At 30.6% G+C, this 17,876-nt stretch overlaps 1 protein-coding gene and 1 long non-coding RNA gene across 2 annotated transcripts; both read left to right on the top strand.

The window, feature by feature from the left end:
- Window positions 1–3,329: 3,329 nt before the first annotated feature.
- On the top strand, window positions 3,330–3,883 carry LOC123258832. Its single transcript, XR_006508149.1, has 2 exons — window positions 3,330–3,730; window positions 3,846–3,883. It is a non-coding gene; the product is annotated as an uncharacterized LOC123258832 (long non-coding RNA).
- A 4-nt stretch (window positions 3,884–3,887) lies between these two features.
- LOC123259046 lies at window positions 3,888–5,233 on the top strand. The gene has a single exon (XM_044719309.1). It carries the CDS (start codon window positions 3,899–3,901, stop codon window positions 5,231–5,233), a length of 1,335 nt encoding a protein of 444 aa, XP_044575244.1. The 5' UTR covers window positions 3,888–3,898.
- The last annotated feature ends 12,643 nt before the right edge of the window (window positions 5,234–17,876 follow it).

Here is a 17,876-nt window from a genome sequence, read left to right as displayed (position 1 = left end):
GAGATAGCCAACAGAATACCCCAGCATTTAATTAAGCCAATTGTACAAATAAGATTAGCCTCCAACTATTCATGTATCATCTCCGTTGGTAGCGAAACAATACTCCTATCGCCGCTCAAAGCCTGCGTATTCTGCTGCTCTGGGGATAAAGAATCTATTCTACATTTTCTGGTCCAATGTGCAGCCTATTCGAACCTAAGAAACTTATTCTGGAAAAATGAAATCGCTAGTGGCTCGAACTACGAGATTCTGGGAAAAATGATAGGGGTCACAGAGAAACCTAATCTTAGAACACTTCACGATTACCTAAAAAAATGTCTCGCCCTCAGGAAATCTTTCTTCTGATCCATGTTAGTCTGCCTAGTGATCACCGTGATGCTACCTGGACGAGGCCGGAAAATACAACTCTACATCTACTTATCCATACTTTGAGATTGTCAACTGAACTTTGCTTTTTAAAATTTTTTTTTTTGTTTTTTTAAATTTTTAATTTGTTTTTTCTTTTTTTGCTTTTTTATTGTTTTGGTTTCCTTTTCTTTTTTTTTTTAATTAGAGTCTATAACTAAAGCATTGAAATAACGAAATTTATTCTAGTCGATTTACTAGCTCATTTATGATAAATTATTTTAAACATTACCCCAAACACTGCTAAGTCTAATAAATACTCTGTAAACAATAATAATATGCATTATATCCAATCAACTCGAATTTTATGTACATAGGATTATTTCCTTTTGGTGCAATAAACTAAATTGAATTGAATTGAATTATTGTTATTACTTGTTAATTTTTTTTTTGCTTATAATTAAATTTTTACACAAGCAAACGTATAAAATTTATTATTAAAATTGTAATTATTGTTTTATTGTTATTCTTACTATTATTATTATTATTGTTATCATTATCATTATTATTATTGTTAATATTATGGTTAATAGTTAATGATAACTTGAAATTCCTAAACGCAATTTAAATATAAGTTACTACTCAGTCTCAATAAGCTGCCTTGATAGGCGCGCGGTAAATCTTTTGGCTCGGGTGCCTAAAGTACCGGGTTCGAGAACTCAGCAATGTTTTTTTTTTTATTTTTTTTTCAAACAAAAATTTTTTTTATTTTGTTTTTTTAATACAAATTATTGTTATTACAATGCCTTTCAATGATTCGTACCGGTCAAGAATTTTACGGAAAATGGAAACATCAAAATTTGGCCAACTCTAAATAAAGAGATCACTAAGTAAAAAATTTATATAAATATTATATTAGAAATAATAAAAAAATTATTTGTCTAAATAAGGATAATTCAAAATTTCGATATCAATAAAGGTAGTAATGTAAAAATTTAGTCACCAGAAAAATTGGAATTATTTTAAAAAAGATAAGCATAAAATTATAAAATTTAAAAATAAGATATCTATGAAATTAGACAAATCATAAAACAAACAAGTGAAATGACAGATATTTAAAAAAATGGAGAAGAATAAATTTAGACAAGTTAATAAAAAGACAACTGAAAATTTAGAAATATAAAAAAATTGACAGTTTTAATTATTCGTAAACTTAAAAAATATCCATCTCTAAATATAGACCAGTAAATTTAGATATCTTTAATTTTGGACATCTCTAAATATTTACAAATATAAATTTTTACAATTTTTAACAAAGACGATTAAAAACATAGTAATCATACAAAATAAGTACTAAGAAATTTAAAATACAAAAGATAGCTAAAAATTAATTAATTTTCTTGTGACCGCTGCTCCAGGAAGTTATAAAGTTATTTGCGATCAATTGTCCTGTTATTTTTAAAACACACCAAGATTTTGCTTTTAATCTTAGTAAAAAATATTTTCGAGGACTCGGAACTACCAACAGCTCCTGTGACCGCTGCTCCAAGAAGTTGTAAAGTTATTTGCGTTCGATTGTCCTGTAATCTAAAAAATACACCAAGATTTTGCTTTTAATCTTGGTAAAAAATATTTATGTAGACCCGAAACTGCCAACAGCTCCTGTGACCGCTGTTCCAGGAAGTTGTAGGTTATTTTTTATCGATTGTCTTTTAGACAACCTCTTTTAGACAGAGTAAAATCTCTGTCGGTTTTTAAAATTACAGGACAATCGATCGCAAATAACTTTACAACTTCCTAAAAAAAGCGTGAGGTGCATGGTGTCAATAGTTATAAATATTTTATTGACAGATATGAGTAGAGTGATTATCATTTTGATAATATCTTAAAAAGCACCCCACGCTTTTTTTAAAATAAAATACATTTTTTTTATTTACACTATTATTAATTTATATTTATTGAAATTTTTAACACTATTCTTAATTTAAATTTATTTTCTATTTTTTAGTTTGGTTTTCTATAAAAAGCGTGTTTTTAGTTTTTTTAAACTATTATTTATTTTTTACTTTTTAGTTTGGTTTATTTATAAAAGCGTGATTTTTTAGTTTTTTTAAACTATTATTTGTTGATTATCAAAAATATTCAGGCGCGCAAATTACCCACGGAGAGTTACATACTGACATACTGACATACAAGTGAAGCTAATAATAAAAAAAATAATTATTTATAAATATTATAAATACGGGGAATCAGAGTTCGATTTTGGAGAGGGAGCCTGAGAAACGGCTACCAGAACCAAGGAAGGCCGCAGGCGCGCAGATTACCCACGGAGAGTTACTGACAAACTGACATACAAACTGACAAACAAACTGACATACAAGTGAAGCTAATATAAAGCGTGTAAAAAATCCAAGCAACAAGTTCACATTCTTCTTTAGCACTAAGTACTGTTGATGGTCCTGGTCGTTTGTCTACATATTTACCAATTTTTCTATCTCTTATCGTTGATTCGGGTATTTGATATTTCCTTGATAGTTCTGCAATACTTTTTCCCTCTTGCGCTTCTTTCACTGCCAATATTAAATTTTCATGCTTGTAGTTACACTTTTTTTTTTAAAGCTTACATTTTTAACTTGCTTTTTTGTATGTTTAGAACTTTTTTTAATTTTTGCCATTGTACCTAAGTGTTTACTATGAGATCAACAACACGAGATTTATTAATTTTGAGGTTATAACTAAGTACATTTCAACCGCGGCAGTTGTCGCATCCGTCTGATATTACAGGTGTTTCTATTACCGTGGTAAAGTACGAAAACCACGAAAACCGCGGTAATACTGACATGCTTCAAAAGTTCGTGACAATTGGGTATTTGCATGATTTTCCAATCCATTAAATAGTTATGTCTTATTATTTTTAAAAATTTTTTAAAATTTTTGAAAAAAAAATTTTTTTTTTTTATTTATAAACATTTAAACTATTTAACAATAAAAAAATTGTTAAATTTTAAACGAATAGGTAGCTCCCTCTTGCGTATGTGACGTCATTGTGCATATTCCATTCAAATTTGTTGGCGCCAATCCACTCACAGAATGTTTTTATAAAAACGCCTGATCAGCTGTTGTGATTGTTATTAAAAAAAACAACTGTTTAAATTATTTCAAAGCAAAAACATAAACTTTATAACTTTTTAATATGTCATTAAAAAACAGTGGTTGTTGGTGTATTGTACCAACATGTAAAAATACCGGTAAATCTAATCCAAATAAAATTTTTATAAATGTTCCATCAAATAAATTAAAACGAAAAATGTGGTTGGATGCATGCGGGAATAAAAGTGATTATTCTTTATCAAGTCGACTTTATTGTTGTGAGGATCATTTTGATGTAAGTTATAATAAAAATCAAAATAATTTGTTTATAATCAACTTATAACCTCAAATTTTTTAAATATTTTGACTGTAAATGAGTAATTAATTATTTTTATTTTAGTTAAAAACAGATATGGAAAATTATTTAGAGTGGAAAATGATTGGTGGTGTAGAAGTTTCTCCAATGGAAGTAGATCAACCAAGTTCTGAGAAATCCAGCTTCAATTTTGATGATAAAATGATAGGTCGAAATTCAAGCAATAATATCGATAATATGGATCTGGAATATTTGGATACTGCAAATTCTACTGCAACTCAAGATTTTAAAGCCAGTGCATCTAATGTTTTTTATGATAATTTTCCTCCTCAAACTATAAAAGTTAATGCTGCAGTTCAAGTCAAGATAAGAAGTTTGTATAGGAGTACACAAATTCAGTGTAAACCTCAAACAAAAGACCGTGCAACTTCTCCCATTAAAATATTCTCTGGAGTAAAAAATTTGGATGACTCATGTTCTTCATCAATTAGTAATAATCAAGTAATGAACACATCAAATACAACAGTAAGTTCATTCCCAACTTCTTCAGATAACCTTTTGTCGACAAATCCAAGTACTGAAAATGAGTGGAAAAGCCAATATCAACAAGAAGAATTCCAAAAATTAAATTTAAAACAAACTTTCCAAAAAATTCAACAATCACCTCGTAAATATATCGGTATTCCAAACGACTGTATGGATATTATCAATATTTTACGGACTGCTAAATTAAGTGATGTTGAAATCTTTCTCACATTAAAAAAAATAAGACTAAATGAAAGTTTTGCTATTTTAGCAGATGATTTTGGGATGTCTACTTCTAATGTAAGTCGTACATTTACTAAGACCTTGCCAATCATAACTGAGTATTTAAAAGACTTCATTATTTGGCCTTCATCTGCAAAAATTAAACAACAATTGCCAATGAGTTTCAGGAGTCGTTATGCCGCAGTTGAATCGATCATTGATTGTTTGGAAATTGAAATTGAAAAGCCAACAGACCCAGTTAAACAATCATTGACATGGTCAGAATACAAAAAATGTAATACTGTGAAATATTTAGTATCTTGTATTCCAGATGGTATAGTTAATTTCATATCACCAGGTTATGGTGGTAGAGCATCTGATGCAGAAATAGTTTCAAACTCTGGATACTTGGATTATTTAAAGCCAGGTGCAGCTGTATTAGCAGATAGAGGTTTCAAATATATTGAAAATTTAGTAGTTGCGAAAAAACGTACATTGATTAGACCTCCTACAGTAAGCTCTAATAAGCAACCAACTCATGATGAAGTCATTGCGACGAAACGAATCGCTAGCCTTCGAATTCACATTGAAAGGTTAATAAGAAGAATCAGAGAATTTCATATTTGTGAACCTCATTCATGTGTTAATGTTAAATTGATTCTGCAAATGGATAATATTATCACAATTGTCGCTGCTTTAACTAATTTACAAGGACCACTGATAAAAAAAACATAAGTAACATTAGAGATTAATTAAAAATATAATATTAATTATTTTACAAAATTTTGTTATTCACAGTAAATAAGCTTATGTATATATCTATAAACATTCAAAACATACAAGTGTCTTAAAATAATACGTTTTTGATCTTAATTATTTTATTGCTCTGTTTTGTATAAAGAATTAAATAATCGTTTAAAAATACATTTCTCCAAAAATTTACTCAAATCTTCCAATAATTTATTAATTAATTGTGATTCGTAATTAATAATAATAGATTTAAATGCTTTTGTATGTTCGAAGTTCGGGTCTGCAACAACAAACATCGCTTTTTTTCTTCCGGCAAAAAGCATTTGCATTTGCATTTGCGTTATGTACTTCATTGCTACTTTATCGTAATTATTAGTATCAATATATGTACGAGCACTTTTATCTGACGTTGGGCATTTAATTTCAATAACAAATTCGTCGTCAATAGCATCAGGCGAAGCTCCTAGATAAGGATATTTTTCAGATAAAAATAAACCACATTTATTAAACTTTTTTTTCATCTTCTGTTCAACTTGTTGTAAAACCATTGCTTCTAATTTTTTGCCTCGTTCCATAGCTTTTATATTCCGCAATTTTTTACCACCGACCAACAACTCCACTAAAATTTATTTATTTTATTATTAGTCTAATATTTCAACTATAATATTTAAACACTTGTTGTAAATTAAAAATTAACCTATTAAAAATTTTTTTTTATTTTTTTCAATATGAGAATTTCACTTTAAAAAAACAAAGAAATGACTGGTTGATTTTTTTATATATACTATTTATTTTTAAAATTTCGATTTATCAAAAAATCCAAAAATTATTAAACAATAATGAAATTACGTATCATGAAAATTTATACTCACAGGTTAGCTTTTGCGCCTTGCATTTCTGCAGATACAAAATTGGAGTTAGTAGCTAAGTAAGATGCGACCATAAAAGCATCAACACGACCCGGGAAAAAATGATCAGATCTGATCAGACATGAACAGGCATGAGTCTTCAGGTCTGATCAGGTATGAAAAATGACCGGGTCTGATCAGACCTGGCCAGGCATGTTCAGGTCTGATCAGATCTGTTCATGTCTGACTCGATCAGGTCCATAAAAAAAAAAAAAAAATCGGTGCCGACGGGGATTCGAACCGTACACCTCGCGCTCTTCAGACTGACACTTTACCTCTTGACCAAATGATTCATCTTAACTTGAGAGTATCTTTCGAGCTACTTCAAGTAATTCAAATTTTATACATGATTTATCCTTATAGTTAACGGAGTTCTATACCTAATTTATTAATTATTAATAATTAATCATATATTACAGTGATTTATTCGGAACGGCTATGTATTTTTTTTCGCTCCATTAACATATGGTTCTACACTGAGAGAGAATTTTATTCAATAGTAATAAAACAGTTTATTTGGACTTGAAAAAAAATTAGTTAATATTAATAAAATTATATTTCATATAAATAAAATTATATTAGTATTTAATAAAATTTCATAAGTATTTAATAAAATTTTCTTAAATACTAATATGTGTTTATTAAAATAACCACGAACGACGCTTTCGTTTGCTGTCATTAATACGAATATTAAGTCATTAAAAGAAATAATCTCAAAAAAAAAAAAAAAATTAATATTCATCAATTAATTATAATATATTCAAATATATTTTCACAGTAAAGTCTTTTAATAAATAGTATTAAGATTTTTTAACAAGACATCCTAACCTAACCTATTTGTTTACTTCATGACGAATCACATGTAGAGATTTTAAATAATAAAAATAAATAAATATTCGATTGAATTTATGAAATCATAGTCTTTATTTTTAACAAATGCGTCCCTACATTGTCTGGTTTTCTGCTTCTGTTTTCATTTTATTAAATAATGTCTAACTCTTATCGATTCATTTGTGAAATTTTTAAATTTAAGTGCATAAAAATTAACATCCACTCGGATAACAACAGTTGTAGACTTTGTATTTCAAAAATATAGTTCCGACAAAATTCAATTTTACTTAATTATTTATTCAATTAATTACTGATCAATACTTGTTAGTTAGTTGATTAATGAATTTTCTTTATATTACATGTAGATAAATATTCATTACATACTAAGAAACATTTATTAGTATTTAATAAAATTTTTATTAGTATTTAAGGAAATTTAATTAATATTTAATAAATTTTTATTTGGGATTAGCCAAATAAACGTTTTATTAAATAGTAATAAAATTTCATTACTATTAAATAAAATTGTCTCTCAGTGTTGGCTAGATATCAGACATGGACAGGTCTGATCAGGTCTGAGCGTATTTAAGGCTTCAGACATGAACAGACATGAGCAGGCATGAACAGGTCTGATCAGATCTGAACGTATTTAACGCTTCAGACATGAACAGACATGAGCAGGCATGAACAGGTCTGATCAGGTCTGAGCGTATTTAATGCTTCAGACATGAACAGGCATGAGCAGGCATGAACAGGTCTGAACGGATTTAACGCTTCAGACATGAACAGACATGAGCAGGCATGAACAGGTCTGATCAGGTCTGAACGTATTTAACGCTTCAGACATGAACAGACATGAGCAGGCATGAGCAGGCATGAACAGGTCTGATCAGGTCTGAACGAATTTAACGCTTCAGACATGAACAGACATGAGCAGGCATGAACAGGTCTGATCAGGTCTGAGCGTATTTAATGCTTCAGACATGAACAGGCATGAACAGGTCTGATCAGGTATAATTTCAGGCCTGATCATACATGAACAGGCCTGCTCAGGTCTAATTTCAGGCCTGATCAGATATGAACAGGTCTGCTCAGGTCTAATTTCAGGCCTGATCAGATATGAACAGGTCTGATCAGTCCTGATCATTTTTTCCCGGGGAGGTAGATTATCGGATCGAGCTTTACTGAAACCAGGATCGACTTTTCTTCGAGGCATTTTTATTTCTTTTTAATTATTTATTGTCAGTTACTATCACCCCGTTTACATGTACCACTAGTACCACTCAGCATTTATGGTAATATAGAGTATAATCATAATATCTATGCTAATTATTCTTTTTAAAGAAAAATATTTATGCTACTTTCAGTAAATTTTAGTCTTAATGATAAAATATAACTAAACTCACTATAAATAAAAACCAACTTGAAACTTTTTTCAATAATTTATCATTCGTCGTTTATCATGCATTCAACTAACGCGCCAATAATATGCACAATGACGTCAGACCAATCACATCACGTTTTACATCACGTGATTTTTACATCATATTTAACCACTTTTATTTATTTATTTATTTAAAAATTATTTGTAAAAATTAAATTTTTTTCTTACGTAGGTATTTTATGTGTATCAAAGAATTTATTAACTGAACTTTATTTGCAAAATCATTTTCATGCAAATACCCAATTACCGCGGCAGTAAATTAAAAGTGATAATCAATTAAAATTCAATATTTGCTAGATTTTTTGAGCATTAAAAAGTATAATCTTACTCTGAGATGTAATAAATATAGATATCAAAGCATTAATTCATAGAAAAACACATTTTATTCGAACCTACAATTGCACACTAACTGCAAAAAAACGATGACATTTTCTTTTCAAACGATCAATCAGTTTTTAATCATTTATAATAAACTAAATAATTAAATTTCATACCGGGTCGTTTGTTAATTACATTTTAAAAATAATATATTTATTGCTGAATTTTTTTGAACCCTGATTAAAAAAAGGAATTTGATAGAATTCAAAAGAATTAAAATGTTAATACTTTCGAATTCTGCTGAATACTGCAAATCCTGTTTCAAAAATCACGATTAATCATATTAAATATTTTTTAATACTAAAATAATCGAAAGGAGTAGTAGAATAAAACAGAATTAAACTAGTATTTAAAATTTTTAATTCTGTTAAATACTTATTAATTCTAAAATAATATCTAAATTCGAATATTTTTTCAGAATATAAAAGAATTCAACTAGTATTTGAAATTTATTATTCTACTAAATACTATTTAATCCTAAAATGATGCCTTCATTTTATTATCTTTTTAGAATATAAAAAAATTCAACTAGCATATGAAATTTATAATTCTACTGAATACTTTTTAATCCTAAAATAACGTATTAATTTGATTGTTTTTTTAGAATTTAAAAGGATTCAACTAGTATTTAAAATTTCTGTTTCTATTGAATACTTTTTAATCCTGAAATAATGTATTCATTTGATTATCTTTTTAGGATATGAAAGAATTCAACCAGTATTTAAAATTTCTGATTCTACTAAATACTTTTCAATCCTAAAATAATGACTTCATTTTATTATCTTTTTAAGATATAAAAGAATTGACCAGTATTTAAAATTTCTGATTCCATTGAATGCTTTTTAATCCTGAAATAATGTCTTCATTTTATTATCTTTTTGGGATATGGAAGAATTCAACCAGTATTTAAAATTTCTGATTCTACTAAATACTTTTTAATCCTGAAATAATGACTTCATTTTATTATCTTTTTAAGATATAAAAGAATTCAACCAGTATTTAAAATTTCTGATTCCATTGAATACTTTTTAATCCTAAAATAATGACTTCATTTTATTATCTTTTTAAGATATAAAAGAATTGACCAGTATTTAAAATTTCTGATTCCATTGAATGCTTTTTAATCCTGAAATAATGTCTTCATTTTATTATCTTTTTGGGATATGGAAGAATTCAACCAGTATTTAAAATTTCTGATTCTACTAAATACTTTTTAATCCTGAAATAATGACTTCATTTTATTATCTTTTTAAGATATAAAAGAATTCAACCAGTATTTAAAATTTCTGATTCCATTGAATACTTTTTAATCCTAAAATAATGTCTTCATTTTATTATCTTTTTAGGATATGAAAGAATTTAACCAGTATTTGAAATTTCGGTTTCTACTGAATACTTTTTAACTTCCCGCTAAGAAAATTAGAAATTTCCAAAAGTTGGAAAGTTATTGGTTTTACCCCGTACTTCAAAAATCGAGTTTTTAGAGGATGTTAACGTTTTGATGTCCTAGGAAGCTTCTCCGAATGTTTCCGCGACAATGTCTGTATGTCTGTCTGTGTGTGTATGTGTGTATGTGTGTGTGTGGCCTCTTATATTTTTTGAACGGCTTGACCGATTTCATCGCGGTTGGCACCATTCGAAAGGGCTTGGCCAAACTTAGATTTTGAATATAGTTTGGGCCGATTTAAACTGGTGGATTTTGAAAAATCTCAAAAAAACTACAAAAAAAATTTTTTTTAAATGTGGTTTTTTTAGAATAATTTCTAAACGGCTTTACCGATCGATTCCAAAATCTAATCAGCTTTTAACATAAAAAAACCACGTTGATCGCCGCTAGCTCAGTCAAAATCAGTTGATTCGTTCGTGAGTTATCGTTGTCAAAAGAAAACCAAAAAAAATTTTTTTTTTTTGGAAATTATAAGAGAATCCAACTGCACAGAAAGAAATAACATTTTGACTCAACATAGTCCATCGACTAAGGAGGGAAGCCCGTGTACATTTTATGTCCATGGGAAAACCCAACGAATTCTTATGTATTTTGGGTCAAGAATTACGAATATCGTATTCAATTTGTTGACAAATGATGCAAACAATTGTTAATAACAATTTAATTGTTTAAATCGTGATAACTCGAGAACCGTAAGTTTGAGGGGGGAGTTTATTTAAAAAAAAAAACTAAAATGAAAAACCAACAAAGATGTAATTATCAATTTTTTTATTAAATAAATATTTTCGGAGATATCACGAAAAACACCAAATGGCGGTCGGACCTTTCTGTCACGCGCATGCATCCCGCGGACACTATCAAGAAACGACAAGCAACAAAAAAAAACAGACGAAAAAAAATTAGATGCTCGGTGTCCAGCAAAAAATAAAAGATAAACGCGATGTGTACCTTAAATATACACATTCTAGAGTGTCAAAAAATCAATAAGACTTTAACCCACCCCATGGACACGAAAAAGCAGCCCCATAACTGATTATTTTCAGCTAATTTTACATTATTTTCAAATTTAAAAATTTATTTCTCAGTTTCCACTAGAGATTAAGAAAAAAAAACTCATGAAAATCATAGAATAGACTCCACAGAAGATTTCCAGATCCATAATTGATCGATCAACCCCATGGACACCGAATAACAGCCCCATAAAAAGCGTTTTTTAAGTAAATTGGCAGAAAATTAACGATTAAAAATTTATTCCTCGGTGTCCAAGGGGTTGATCGATCGATTCTTAGTCTCGAAATCTTCTATAGAGTCTACTCTATGATTTTCATGAGTTTTTTTTCTTAATCTCCCGTGGACACCGAGGAATAAATTGTTAATAGTCAATTTTCTATCAATTTATTTAAAAAATGCCTTTTATGGGGCTGGACTTGATGTCCATGGGGTTAATCGATCGATTTTGGGTCTGAAAATCTTCTGTAGGGTGTACTCTATGATTCCCATAAGTTTTCTTTCTTAATCCCCCGTGGACACCGAGGAATAAATTTTTAACAGTCAATTTTCTGTCAATTTACTCAAAAATCGCCTTTTATGGGGCTGTTACTAGGTTTCCATGGGGTTGATCGATCAATTATGGGTCTGGAAATCTTCTGTACCCGAGTCGAAATTTTTTTTCGCTTAAAACCCATTTTAACCTGGGATAGTCTAATTCAGGGTGAAACAGAATGAAATAGGTTTTAAGAAATAAGGAATTGCATTGATACTAAACCCCGTTTCACTCTGGTAACGTCTACTTAAGTCCGTTTTCAGACGAGTTAGGTTGAAGAAGGTTCTTAATAAAACTCTGTTTCACTCTTTTAGCGCCTAGCTGGGATTGCACGATGTATACGATTTTTTGTTTCTGAGACGAAAAAGTGTCAGGCAGGGTTTTATTAAAACCTATTTCAACCTAGTTCAACCTTAATAGCCTAAACTGGTTATATTCATAGTAAAAAAAAAGAAAAAATTATCATTCAACTGTTGGTTACTTCATGTTATTATTTGCATGACTGTTAAGATAATGATAACTATTAGTAATGTTAATTTATAATTATACAAGAATAATGATATCGAAATGGACAGAAGAAACGACGAAGAAAACACAAATTTCCGTTGAAAAAAACTCAGCCTTACTGGGATTCGAAATCGAGACCTCACGATTACGAAGCAAGACTGGATCCCCTCTGCTACTCGAAGACTAGTCATACAGTAGAAATATTTGTTTCCATTTAAGCTACAACTGACAAAATTAAAATTAACTCATGTGATTAAATACTATTATTATTTCTTATGTCATGATAAATATTACTGTGATTATTATTATTAATTTTACAACGTTACTTACAAAGTGCTTAAAAAATTTAATCGCGAAAATTGCCTAAATTTTTAACTTCCCGCTAAGAAAATTGAAAATTTTCAAAAGTTGGGAAGTTATTGGTTTTACCCCGTTTTTCTAAAATCAAGTTTTCAACGGATGTTGACCTTTTGAGGTCCTAGGAAGCTTCCCCGATTGTTTCCGCGATGGTGTCCGTTTGTTTGTATGTATGTAAGTATGTATGTGTGTGTATGTGTGTATCGCGATTGACGTCATTCAAAAGGGCTTGACCAAACTTAGATTTTGAATATAATTGGGACCGATTCGAACCGGTAGATCTTGAGAAATTTGAAAAAAACTACAAAAAAAAATTTTTTCAAATGTGTTTTTTTTTTTTAATAACTTTGAAACGGCTTCACCGATCGATTTCAAAAACTATTCAGCTCTTAACATTAAAAAACCACGTCGATCGCCGCTAACCCGGTCAAAATCGGTTAATTCGTTCGTGAGTTATCGTTGTCGAAAGAAAACCGAAAAAACTGTTTTTTCGGAATTATTTCGAAATTTTTCGTTTAATCAATTTAAACTTAAAGATCCTTTATGGGGCTTCAAAAGCTGCGACACAAAAATTATATTTTTGAGCTCTTCGAGTTCAAAATGTGAAAAACTGTGCTATTTGTTCATTCTTTAAATTTTTAATTTGGCAAACTATTCTTTTTAGCAATTAGGTCAAATTTTTAAGTAGAAAAACTTGATCTTTCGTATATTTTTAAATTATTCTTGCACAAACCATAATTTTTTATTTAAAGCACGAAAATTATATACACATGAATAGTTAAATAGTTAAAATATCTGAAAATTATTTCGAAAAAATTCTGGAAGAAATTATTTTTGAAATTTTTATAAGGTATAATTTTGTAACATATCATTCGATTTTGATTTTTAAAACGGTATTCAAAGTAGTTTTTAGAGTAGTAATGAAAAAAAAATTTATATATACGGGTTTATGTTGAAAGGTTAAAGAAGCCCGGTAATTATTTTCGAAAAATATCAAAAATTTTTGTAAATTTTCAACCAGCTGTAACTTTTGGACGCGTCGATCGATTTTAATTTTCCAAATGGTTTTCAACACAGTTTTTAAAGCGAAAAAAGTGGATGTCCGGGCAAATATCGTTTGGTTAAGAAATTTAAATGTTATGTCGAAAAAATACTGAGAAAAAAAATTTTGTGAATTTTTAAACAAATATAATTTTTGAACGCGTCGTTCGATTTTAATTTTTAAAAAAGCATTCGACGCAGTTTATTAAGCATAAAAAATTTATAAATGGTTTTGTTGTGATTTTTTCGCACGTTTTACTGTAATACATTTTCAAAATAATGATAATAATTTTTATTACTCTTATTTATTTTGAAAAATGTATAAAGTTTTAATCTCTGTTTCACCCTAGGAAGCCTGCACGATAAAATTCTCATTAAACCCCAGCTCACTCTTCTACGACCTGAATTTATACGAATAAGGTTTAAACAGAGTTTTAAAATTTGAACTAAACCCCAACTCAATACTCCTCACCCTGATGCAAGACGAGTTAGGTTGAAACAGAATCTTAAAATTTAAACTAAACCCCGACTCACTATTCCTCACCCTGATATAAGACGAGTTAGGTTGAAAAAGGTTCTTAAATTAGAGCGGCATATGTCTACATCAAAGGAATCAGGCTCTACTAGGTTGAACTGGGGTTTTAAAATTTCGACTCGGGTAGGGTATACTCTATGATTTCTATGAGTTTTCTTCCTTATTATTGTATCTATAATGGAAAATGGAAAATTTAATAGTGATAAAAAACCATGATCATTTAGAAGTTGGAATAAATTATTTCCTATGCATACTACCCACAAAGAAGTCTGAATTTTTCTCGATTTTTGACCTGCTGTATCTCAGTGAAAAATGATTGTTTTGCAAATCTAAAAAGATACATTTTAAAGCTGTAAAACTTCATGATTATAGTTTATAGATTTTCTGACAAAAAATTTTAGCTAAAAATGGCATGAAGGAGAACTTTTTCAAAATTTTTAATTTCCTTTTTTTCGTCTCAGAGGCTTAGAAAACTTTTTTCGTTTCTTGACTTGACAGGTCCTCAAAGAAAATTCATTCCAGCTTCCGAAAATGTCTTCTAATTTGCTGTGCAACCATTGGTAGCTGAAATATTAATAATTGAAGACTGATGGGCTTTTACAAAAGTATTGCTTTCATGAAAGTAATATAATTTTCTTTAATTATGTTTTATGAATTTTCATGAATTTAGGAAAAATTTGTCAACTTTAAGTGGCATTTTGCGTTTGATTGGACAATCTAAACATTTTTGTTTTCAACTTTCTGAATTTATGACGTTAATATGACATCGTTATGACGTTCTTATGACCAATGAAAGATTAATTTAAGGAAATTCTGAAAATTCATCAAATTTAGAAAAAATTTATCAATTTCCATGCAATCTCATCACAAATCTTAATGAAACTTGAGAAAAACGTATTAACTTAATCCTTTCCAACTCTTAAATTTATATAGATTTAAATAAGCGTTTTAATATCAATCGTGGTGCAGACAAGTGAGCAGCATTCAAGACTCCGGATTCAATGGACCAGAGTTCAAGCCCAGCACACGCCAGGATTTTTCAACTCCAAATTTTTTTCCTCAGCATGTAATCAGTCTCGAAATTATTATTCGAACCCAAAACCGCATAATTAAATATTACTTTTTGTTTAAAAAAATGTTCTTCCGCGTAATTAATTTTGACATCAGTTACATCATAAGTACGTCATACGTATTACGTAAGAATCTTACGTCAGGAAGTGGGAAACTATGAGTTATATATGACTTACATCTTACGTAAATCATGACGTAGCATGACGTCCTTCTAACGTCAGTTTGACATAATTGTGTTCACTGGGAATTACTGAATAGTATTTAAAATTTTGAGTAGCCTTATTATGAATCATATTTTTAGAATTTAAAAGTATTCAGTAATATTCAAGGTTTTTAATCATCTTAAATCTTAATTAATTATATTTTAAGGATTTACAAGCATTTGACAGTATTTAACAGTTTAAATCCTTTCAAATCCTGTTAAATCATATTTTTAGAATTAAATAGTATTTAACAGAATTAAAAAATTTGAATCATGTTGAATCCTTTTGAATCATATTTTCAGGATTGGATAGCATTCATGAGGATATAAATTTTTTTAATTCTATCAAATTCTTTTTTTTAATCAGGGAAATTACAAACAATTGTGTGTCATTAGTTTATAATGTAATGAAAAAAATCCGCAGTAATACTCGCACCCGCGGTAATACCCACACTTACCCTATAACTACTCTGAGACGTTTAATATTAATATTTATTAAATATATTGATTTCCGAAAGGCTAGCAAAAGCCTAATCGGCTCAGTACCTGCATTTTAAAAGAGTGGGACCAGGGTTCGATTCCAGCACGCACCAATATTTTTCAGTGATTATAAATAAAGAATATGTGCGTTACGTTGCCAGCTTCTGTACCAGCCGGGTTTTCTGTAGTTTTCCCATATAGTTATGGAAGGTAAAATGTCATTATAGAAGTACCATCTATACTATTTAAGGCCGTAATGCAAATGCAGGTACTAATTATAACGCGTAAGTCGGCCACAGTCACAGCACCGTGTGTGTGTTGGGCATGAAAAATCCAGACATGCAGGGGGGTGGGGACGAAGAAGGTAGTGATAATAATGTAGTGATAATAATGGAAGTTAGTGAATACCGAGTAGAGCTGGAAAAAGTGTGAAAAACAAGGGAAGTGATAATAATACCCCACCCTCCCTTGTAAAAAAACACTGTCCAAGTGATACAAGTAAAGCCTCCATTACATTTATTTCCGTATTATCGAATAAGTATTTTATCAGAGATGAATGCTGATGAATTTATTTCCATATTGATTATTACAAATTTAAATACATATACAGCATCTTGGGACGATGTTGCGACTAATCCATATAGGTCATTCCATGTCAATTCAACGACGTTGCGACGATGACCCTCTTAGATTTTTATGATTTTTAACTTTCCGCTAAGAAAATCGAAGATTTTCAAAAATCGGAAAGTTATTGGTTTTACCCCGTTTTGCAAAAATCGAGTTTTCATCAGATCTCGACGTTTGAAGGCCACAGGAAGCTTCCCCGACTATCTCCGCGAGGGTGTCACTATGTCTGTCTGTCTGTATGGATGTATGTATGATGTATGTATGTATGAATGTGTGTGTGTGTGTGTTTGCCTGGGTATGTCGGACTCAGAAGTCAATATTATTTTGCAACAATACTGACTAAACATCCTCCTCTCTCCTTTCCCCATAGATGTTACAGGGAAGACTGGATAGGAACCGCGTTAGCATTACTTCAATCCAGTCCATGTTGTGTCTCACGACACCTACTTCTTGTTTCTACTGGTTTCTAATCCCTTTCTGCGATTTTTTCTTTTAAAAGGCGCTGCGCGTAGGCTGCGACAGCTGACCAGTTTTCTTCTTTTGTGATCATGCAGGTTACCAAGCTCTCAGGGGAGAGCGTTGTGCCTATTGTTTCTTCGGTGCTGATTCTGTCGTCCTTCCACCGATCACACTCGAAAAACGTGTGCTCGGCGTTGTCAATTTTGTCTGGGCAGTATTTGCACGTTGGTGTGCTGTGCAAACCCATCTTGAAAAGATAGGCATTGAACTGCCCATGTCCCGTCAATAGCTGGGTCAAGAAGAAGTCCGTGTTCCTATGCTTCCGAGAAAGCCAGACGTTGATGTTTGGGATCAGGCGCGCCGTCCATCTGCCCATCTCTCCCGATGTCCATCGGTCCTGCCACTCTTGCTGCGTTTCCGCCTTTATCCTCGTTCTTGTGTCCTTCATGTTTTCGTCACTATCTTTAGCGTCATAGAGTTTTGCTCTTTCGAACGCTAATAGGTCGATGGGCGTGGCTCCCGCAATGACCAATACAGCCGCTTCGGAAACTGTGCGGTAGGCGCAGGCAACCCTGAGAGCGCCTCGCCGCTGTACTGCTGCTATCTTTCACCGGTAGGTCTTCTGCTTTAATATGTCTGCCCATATCTCCGCTCCATAAAGCAGTACCGAGTGGACTGCTTCTAGAAGAACTCTCGTTTTTGTTCTTGGTCCCATGGTGTTGGTCATAATTCGTGCTAGGCTAGACACCGTCTTGCTGGCTTTCTTGCATGCACTGTCGAGGTGTTCACGGAAAGATA

This window comes from Cotesia glomerata, linkage group LG2, assembly GCF_020080835.1.
Source record: "Cotesia glomerata isolate CgM1 linkage group LG2, MPM_Cglom_v2.3, whole genome shotgun sequence".
NCBI classification, from domain to species: domain Eukaryota; kingdom Metazoa; phylum Arthropoda; class Insecta; order Hymenoptera; family Braconidae; genus Cotesia; species Cotesia glomerata.
The sequence above is the reverse complement of the archived record's forward strand: the minus strand, read 5'-3'. Positions and strand labels throughout refer to the sequence as shown.